The sequence below is a fragment of the Myxocyprinus asiaticus genome, chromosome 24 (genome assembly GCF_019703515.2).
Source record: "Myxocyprinus asiaticus isolate MX2 ecotype Aquarium Trade chromosome 24, UBuf_Myxa_2, whole genome shotgun sequence".
Classification (NCBI taxonomy): domain Eukaryota; kingdom Metazoa; phylum Chordata; class Actinopteri; order Cypriniformes; family Catostomidae; genus Myxocyprinus; species Myxocyprinus asiaticus.
In genome coordinates, this window is record NC_059367.1 from 44,017,704 (window position 1) to 44,026,558 (window position 8,855).

Here is an 8,855-nt window from a genome sequence, read left to right on the forward strand (position 1 = left end):
CTCTGCTGATGACGAGATTTGCGTCTCACCGCAATATACTTTGGACTTAAAGCACATTTGACCCCAATTATCATTACTGTAATGCAACAAAATCTCATTCTCAATTATGTGAATGAAATAATTACATACTATTTAAATTGTAAAGTATTTATATTAGACTGATATATCGGTTTTACCGATTAATCTGTTCCGATAGTTGCTTTTTGGAACTATTGGTTATGGGCAAAAATTTGTCGATAGTTTCCGATAGTTTTTTCATCCTTTAATCATTTCAAAATTGGAGTCCCCAGTGTGTTTCGGGCATGTTTGTACTAAAAAGTCACGCGTTATGCACCAAATCTAAAAAAATATTATGGTTATTATTGGGATTTTGGTTGAACAAATAACTGCATCTGTGATTGTATTCATTTTGGACTCTTTGTCTTTGACGCTCTATAGATCAATTTTTAAAACTATTGGCCAATTAATCTGCCTTTCCCACCACCTTAGTTATCAGTATCGGCAAAATCCACTATCGGCCGCCCTCTTATTTATACTTACATTTGTCTTTTTAATTTATGCTGATTTAGGCTGAAATAAATAAATGCATTTGACAGACACTTTTATCCAAAAGTAATTTACTGTGCATTTAAGCTATCAGTACATGTGTATTACAATTATTATAATTGTGGCTACAGTTTTTTTATTAGAAGTTATAACATATTGTAAAGTGTATTATGAGACATTACAAATGCAATATCATATTGCCTTTATAATGCATTATAAATATGGCCTTTATAAAAAAGTGTTACCAAACCCACTTATTTGGATATTTTTTGATTGTTGTTTTCACACACTAATTTCCTCCCTTGTTCTTTCATACCACCTCACAATATCACTGTCACTTTAGGTGTTTGAAAAAAAGAACCAGAAGTCGGCAGCGAGCATCGCGCAGCTGCAACGCAAGCTAGAGCACTACCACCGGCGCCTGCGTGAGGTGGAGCACAGTGGTGTACAGAGGCAGCCCAAAGACGTGCTGCGGGATGTGCAGCAGGGCTTGCGAGACGTGGGCACCAGAGTTATAACTGGCCTCAGTGAAGGAGTGGTCGACAGCGTCAAAGGCGGACTGTCGAGTTTTTCTCACGCCACGCACTCTGCCGCCGGCGCAGTTGCCTCCAAACCTCGCGAGATCGCCTCGTTGATTCGCAACAAGTTTGGAAGCACTGACAACATCAACGCTTTGAAGGATTCTGTGGAGGACGGAGAGGAATGCCTGGCCACCGGAGGGCGCTCTCTGGGGTCGGCTGTCGGCCACCTGCAGTCCAGTCCAAAGTTCGGGAGCGACGAGGATTGTTCAAGTGCAACTTCTGGATCGGCAGGAGCCAACAGCGTGACGGGGGCCCCCGGGGGCCCGCCCAGCTTGAGGGGGAACACGCTGGAGAGGGGCTGCAGCGGCAGCTTAGACATTCTGTTGCAGGAAGTGCAGGACTTGCGTGATGCACAGACACAGCTAGAAGAGACAGTGGAAAATCTGAAGAGCAATTATCTTAAAGAGTGCACGACGATGATGCAAGCGCTGCAGGAGGAGCGGTTTAGGTACTTACGCACACACACACACTTTTAATTGTTTTATACAGAGGTGAGTATATTTGCTAAACCTAACCTTCACACAAACCTGTTATTATAAGTCGATTTAAATCAGAACCTAAATTTATGAGGGCCATTAAAAATGTGCTATGAAGTTTAGAATTATAGTTTTTGACATGTTTCTCTTTATTAGTGAGGATTTTAATTTTTTTTTGGCCGTGTACAAACAAAACAGGTCACTCTCTCGTGTGCACACAAATAAGCACAGAACTGCAAACAGCACTGCAGGAGATGTTAAGACATTGCTGTCACATCATTGTTGGTTCTGGTCAATTTCAACTAGGTGGATCAGGTATTTTCATTATACCTTCAATGTCTTATGGACAAGTATAAAACACATGTAATTATATTATTTCAACAAGAAGATAACAAAGATTGCCCAACCAAAATCAAGTTTGTCTTGCTCCCTTTTGGAACTGCCCCTGGGACACATATGTACACAGATCTGGTGAGGGCATTTATTTTTTGGGCCTGAAATAGACTTGAATTAGACTTTTTCCTTTAAATGGTAAGAGAGAGAGAGAGAATGACCAATAAATGGAAAAACGCTTTCCTGCCATAAATGCCCAGTTTATCGTCGGGTTTTTATTTTATTTTTTTTTCTTGCTTAAAGTAACAGAAGCACAAAGATAGCTGAACAATCAACATGCTCTTACATTTTTTTTTGCAGTAGTCTATGTTGTTATGCATTGTCTTTAACATTGGTTAAAACTGTAATCCATTAGTCAACATTTTGTGGTGGTGTTTTTTCACAGTAAGACAAAAAGTGAAACTTCACTCTATAACACACACACACATTTTACATAAACAGGCACACACTCAATTTTTGTGCACAGAACACTTTTAGCTACTAGTTCACAGAATGACCAAAAAAACAAACAAAAAAAAACAAAAAAAAGTTTAACCACCAATGCCTAGCGCTGCATTTTAGCTATGCTTAAAAAATAAAAATAAAAAAACACACATTCTTAAAGGGATAGTTCACCCAAAAATGAAAATTCTCTCATCATTTACTCACCCTCATGCCATCCCAGATGTGTGTGACTTTCTTCTGCAGAACACAAATTAAGATTTTTAGAAGAATATTTCAGCTCTGTAGGTCCATACAATGCAAGTGAACGGTGATCAGAACTTTGAAGCTTCAAAAATAATTTAAAGGCATCATTAAAGTAATCCATAAGACTGAAGTGATATGATAGGTGTGGATGAGAAATAGATCAATATTTAAGTCCTATTTTACTATAAATCTACTTTCAAACAGCCCTCCTAAGCTCTCTTCTCTCCTAAGAGTTTTTCTTCTTTTGTTTTTGGACAGTAAAAAACAGGACTTAAATATTGATCTGTTTCTCAACCACACCTATCATATCACTTCTGAAGACATGAATTTAACCACTGGAGTTGTATAAATTACGTTTCTGCTGCCTTAATGTGCTTTTTTGAGTTTCAAAGTTCTGGCCACCGTTCACTTGCGTTGTATGGACCTACAGAGCTGAAATATTCTTCTAAAAATCTTCATTTGTGTTCTGCAGAAGAAAGAAAGTCACACATCTGGGATGGCATGAGGGTGAATAAATGAGACTTTTCATTTTTGGGTGAACTAACCCAAAAACGTGTATATTTCTTTCAACACTGTTAGCAATCGTGTCAGCTAGCTTATCTCCTTTTTGTGTGATTTTTAGCAAGCTCTTACAGTTAATATGCAATCGAAATGGTATTTGTGATACAATTGTAGTGAAGTTTTTACCCATATTTAAAGAATATTACATTATTTAATTGCTTTAAACAAACAATTGCTTAATTCTGTTATGCTGGGTCTGTAAAGGTTAATAATATTATTCTTTGAGTACCCAAAACATGTACAAACTCTTTCTACTCAAACTCTTTTCTGTGTTTGTATCAAAGCATATACAGAAGCATGGATTTTAGAATGTAGGTTTCTCTTTTTTTTGGAAGTGACTTGTGTATCGTGTTAATTGTGTTGTGTTTTTGTAGGTGTGAGCGTTTAGAAGAACAACTGAATGATCTGACTGAACTCCATCAGAATGAGATCTTGAACCTGAAGCAAGAACTGGCCAGCATGGAAGAGAAGATTGCATATCAGTCCAACGAGAGGGCCCGCGACTTACAGGTGCGCTGGGTTTACATGCAGCATTCACTTGCAGGCTGTATATACTTTTAGAATGGTTCAGGCTTATAGTTTAAAAAAAAAAAAAGGGAAAAAAAAAAAACTGGAAATGGCAGGTATATTTTCAACCAAAAGCAAAACTCGCAATAACTGTTCATCAAGTGAACATGTGAATATTGTTCAGAGTAATTTCTAATGGAGGGGATTTCAATCATTTTGGGTCATTACTTTTATCATATTAAATAAGGTTGGTTGGATTCATAGAGAATTGGGTCACAAAAGGTATGACACCACTAATATACTAGACTGCCCTCTTATGGCAGAATATACAATAATCAAAACCAGTTGCTGTGTTCAGAGTAGCATACTACCATGAACCGGAAGTATGATTAAACAGTAGGCAGTATGCAACAATAAATGTTTGACACTGTAGTATTCTACATTGTTGTCCCATTACCTCATTTGATTCAGCAAGTGGCATAAAAAAACGTAGAAAGAGTAGAAAACATACACGGTTGGACATTGTTAGTGGTCAAATTAATTAAGTGAGAGTGAAATGTTTTAACGAGACTTTACTTTCTAGAATTCCACAGTGATAAGTGCACATTGTTGAAGAAACACCCACATACTGAATGTTAGTAAAACAGCTATGCACAAACCTCTCTCTGTTGTTTGTGTTGCAGGAGGCTCTGGAGGCGTGTCAGACGCGCATCTCTAAGATGGAGCTTCAGCAGCAGCAGCTAGTGCAGTTGGAGGGTTTGGAGAACGCCACAGCGCGAACGCTACTCGGCAAACTCATCAACGTGCTGCTGGCGCTTATGGCCGTCCTGCTCGTCTTTGTGTCAACCGTCGCCAATTGCGTCATCCCGCTGATGAAGACGCGAAGCCGCTCCGTCTCCTCACTGCTCCTCTTCCTCCTCTTCGCTGTCCTATGGAGGAACTGGGAGACTTTCTCAGGACACACCTACCGCATGCTGCACCCGCCGAGATGACCAGCCAGTGGAGCTTTAGCTGCCATTTGATTGGACGGGGTATTAGCCAATTCCTTCCTAGTTCAATAGGATGGTATGGAACAAAAAATGTAGTCGAACTGCTGTTTTGAAACATTTTGCACATGTTTACAACTTTGAATGCCTTCAGTGCATTGATTTTACTATGAACTTTAATTAGTTACATTAATATTATTTGTTTTTCTAATGTTATTGTTTTTTTAAGAATGATTTTAGATCAATGTAGCATTAAATGAATTGTTCACACAAAAATTAACATTTTGTCATTTATTCACCTTCATGATGTTCCAAACCCGTATGACTTCCTTATGTGAAACACAAAAGGATAATGTTTTGAAGAATCTGCACACAACTCTTTTCCATATGTCAGTCAAGCTCCAAAATCACTAAAAACCACCATAAAAGGATCAAAGTAGTGCTACATTCCAAGACTTCTGAAGACATACGAACACTGTGTGAGGAACGAACTGAAATTTAAGTCATTATTCACTGTTATACCACGGGTCTGTTGAATGCTTGATTCTGATTGGTTCACGGACGTTCTAAGGTGTGCAATTATTTTCAAGTAAACACACGGCTATTTAGTATTTCCAGGTCTGGACCGCATAACGGTTCCATATCGCTTCGCCAAATTATTTCAGTTATTTCAAAGAGCTGTACAGGCTACCGCAACAAAATAACCAGTTAAAACAAATTGGTTGAGTACACTGGATTAGAATGATAAATAATATCTTAAAAAAAAAAATTCACTCGCACCACACCCACATTTACACACACTAACTTGTTTCTTCAATAAGTGCTTAAAAGCAGCGAAAGCCTCTGTTGCTGGTTCTAAAGTGACGTTTTCGAACTAGCAACGAAGGCTTGAGCTGTATCAAAGAAAGACGCTGAATCCGTGGCGGAAGAAAGCAGTTCCACTCACAAGAGCGTTTTAGGGATGAAAATCAGGTAAATGTCTTTAGATAAAACCCTGAACGATGTCTTAAGGTGTGGTAACTGTTGTATAAATGGAATAATTGACTCTGGCCCGTTGAACTATTGAAAAATAATGCACACCTGAGGTGCAACGGTCACTCCGCTGCGTGTCGTGACTGCATTATCACCTCCGGTGTGCATTATTTTTCAATAATTCAATGGGCCAGAGTCAATTATGCCTTACATAACCTTCCCCTCCGCTGATGCTCGCAAATATCGTTCACGTTCAGACTTTCATGTCATTGCAGCCAAACAGCATTGCTTTTTGCATGTGTCTGAACTAGGGCTGTCAATTTATTTAAACCGACTGAAATAATTACATTATGTGCTGATTAATAATCGCAATTAATTGTATATATCAAAATTTACTAAGAAAGTCCACCAATAAAGATAAAAATATAATAAATATAATTACGATATTTCAAATACATTACTTTAAAAGTCAACCCTCCGCTCTATTTTAATTGTTGGTCTATGTACTCGTGCGTCAGACGAGCCCCGATTTGTTTTTATCATCTCTATTTATAAATGCTGTGTTTTAGGACGCTGTGTCAAATTAAACATAGTTTGAAACGTTGAAAAACGTGTTTTAAAATCCCGGCATTCTGTTGCTATCGCTCCAGCTGTCTTTGAGTGAAAGAGTGTGTCATCTGTTGAAGTCTGTGCTGTTCTTGCTGGTTTGAAAAGGTGTGTTGCGCTGACTGCCCCCTACTGACACTGATTCACAAAAACATCAAGGTGGTACATCAAGCTTCAATTTACCTACAGGTTACATTTTTTCAACAGGTTATTTTTCAGATAGGTAATCACACAAAATGTATGCATTTAAATGCCAGCCCTAGTCATAATTGATAACAGATGCACCAGATTGAATATGTGGGATGGAGAATGAGATTTGAGCAACAATGATAAATTTGGGTTGGTTCCCCACACAGAGTATATAATGACATAAATGTAATTTTTGGGTGAAAAGTTTCTTTAAACTGTGCAGGACCTGTTCAGTGGTCTCATTGAAATGATTCTGAACGTCAGTGTTTCCTCTGTCATGTAAGATTTGAGCTAAGATTGGCCTTTAATGGGGTGTACGCACTTTCAGCAGTGTTATCCCACTCAGTCCTCACTGTATTCACTGCACTGGAGCGTGAAGGAAGAGCTTCTCGTTGGGAAGACACCTGCTTCTTTGATAAAACGGACTGATAGACATACCAGTGGAGATCTAACTTCTGGGGACTTTCTGCTTCCTGTAGTGTTTTTTTTTTTTTTTTTTTTTTTATTATTGTATTTTTTATTTTAAAGTCTTTGTAGCAGCATAATTGGGTGTCAAAACACTGTTTTAAATTAAGTATTAATTTCTAGAATATTGTGTCTCCTTATTGGAGGAGCCTGTTTACCCTGTGACATCAGAGACATGTGTTAATGACAGTAGCTATTATTGCTTTTGATATAATATCAAAAACAATAGTATGATATGAGTGAAAAATACTTCTGATGATATTATGTAATCTTTTAAATTGCTATGTCTAATTTAGCAATGGATTGATAGTTACCTTTAATTGAGACTGTTGTCATTAATGATCAGATGTTTATTAGGATGTGTATGTATGATTGTAAGCTCCTCGTATTCTACACAACTTGACCAAATCTACTCATACATGCTGATAATATAAAGTGATAATAATGACTTATAATAGGTGTTGACTAACAAAGTCTGCCATAAATTGGTAGCACTGTTGTCAAACCAGTAACGTATGTACAATAACCTTTTTCAGTAATTTCACCTTAATAATTCGGTAATGTAATAATTAGAAATGTGGTGTTTATTTCTGAGAGCTCAGGCCCCACACACCCTTCCCGTTTTACCCCGCCACAGGGTGTTTGTGTGTGTCTGTGTGTGTCTGTGAGTGTGTGTCTGTGTGTGTTTGTGTCTGTGTGTGTGAGTGTATTTGTGTGTCTGTGTGTGTGTGTGTGTGTGTGTGTGTGTGTGTGTGTGTGTGTGTGTGTGTGTGTGTACAAGTTTTAAACCGCTCTAGTGCCTTCCAACAGCATCTACTTTGACATCTTCATCTTTAAAAATTCGTAATAAAGATAATGTTTGACTAGAGTTTCATTCGTATATTTGTGTGTATGATTTCAACCATCACGCTACTTACGTATATAAACTTCATACAGATTATTTATGGGAGGGGGAAAAACATTGTAGCACTCGTGTTTTGTGTAGGATCTGAAAGACCCTAAGACCATTTTAATAGCTCAAAAGCAAACTTAATATTTAAGTATCAGATTGATAGTTAATGATTTTTCCTAGTCTTATGAGAAAAGATTGTAAGTTAAAACTTGTTAACACGCTTCTAACATCCTCCATGAACAATGTTACACATGTTTGGGGTCTCGGAGACATTGTAATACAGCAGGTGGATTGAAGCTTCAATAACATCTGTTTACTGTGTTTTCACTAAGTCACAGGAACATATTAAAAGACGAATGTAAAGGCAATGTAAATGTTCAGAAATGAGAAGGTACATAAAGAGACCGCACGGTAAATCACAACATGTTTGTCTGTCTGTCCACCAGGAGGCGATATCACACTTTACAAGCAGCAAATGATGAGCTCTGAATATTAATAATTTCACTCCAATCTTAGAGCATCCGTTTAAGAAAGCTCATTAATATTCATGAGCCTATATTGTGTGAAATCTCGATGGACTCTTTATCAGGTTTGATGGCCTCACAAAGAAACCTTTTCCCTCAGGAATAATTATAACAGAAGTAGTAGTATTAGTTAATACAATAAATAAATAATAAATCCATGGTTTATTATAATTTGCAGACTGCGCATGACTGAGTAGATCCCTCGGGTTTAGTTTGATGGAGAAAGGTCATATCTGTATACTTTACAAAGTGTTACATTGCGATAAATTGAACAAGTCGCCTTTACCGAATAATAAAATACCGAACACCATGTGTATAATGTATGGCGCGTGATCCCGGTGTGTTATCTGACCGGAAACATATTAAGCGGCACAGTTGAGCTGTGAGCATCCGGAGGGAAATAAACGATTTCTCTCATTGTTTTCCTCTTCCTTCACAGCTTCACTTGATTTCGCTTTCTAGATTATCTG

At 37.8% G+C, this 8,855-nt stretch overlaps 1 protein-coding gene across 6 annotated transcripts in view; it reads left to right on the forward strand.

Annotated features, from left to right (window-relative positions):
• tmcc1a (transmembrane and coiled-coil domain family 1a) overlaps positions 1-7,832 on the forward strand; it is a 78,363-nt gene extending 70,531 nt beyond the window's left edge. For all 6 annotated transcript variants that reach the window (XM_051653294.1, XM_051653292.1, XM_051653291.1 and 3 more), the window contains 3 exons: positions 890-1,575; positions 3,619-3,754; positions 4,435-7,832. In XM_051653294.1, coding sequence (XP_051509254.1) covers positions 890-1,575; positions 3,619-3,754; positions 4,435-4,743 — 1,131 coding nt within the window. In that variant the 3' untranslated portion in view covers positions 4,744-7,832. The remainder of the gene's footprint in view (positions 1-889; positions 1,576-3,618; positions 3,755-4,434) is intronic.
• Positions 7,833-8,855: the final 1,023 nt, after the last annotated feature.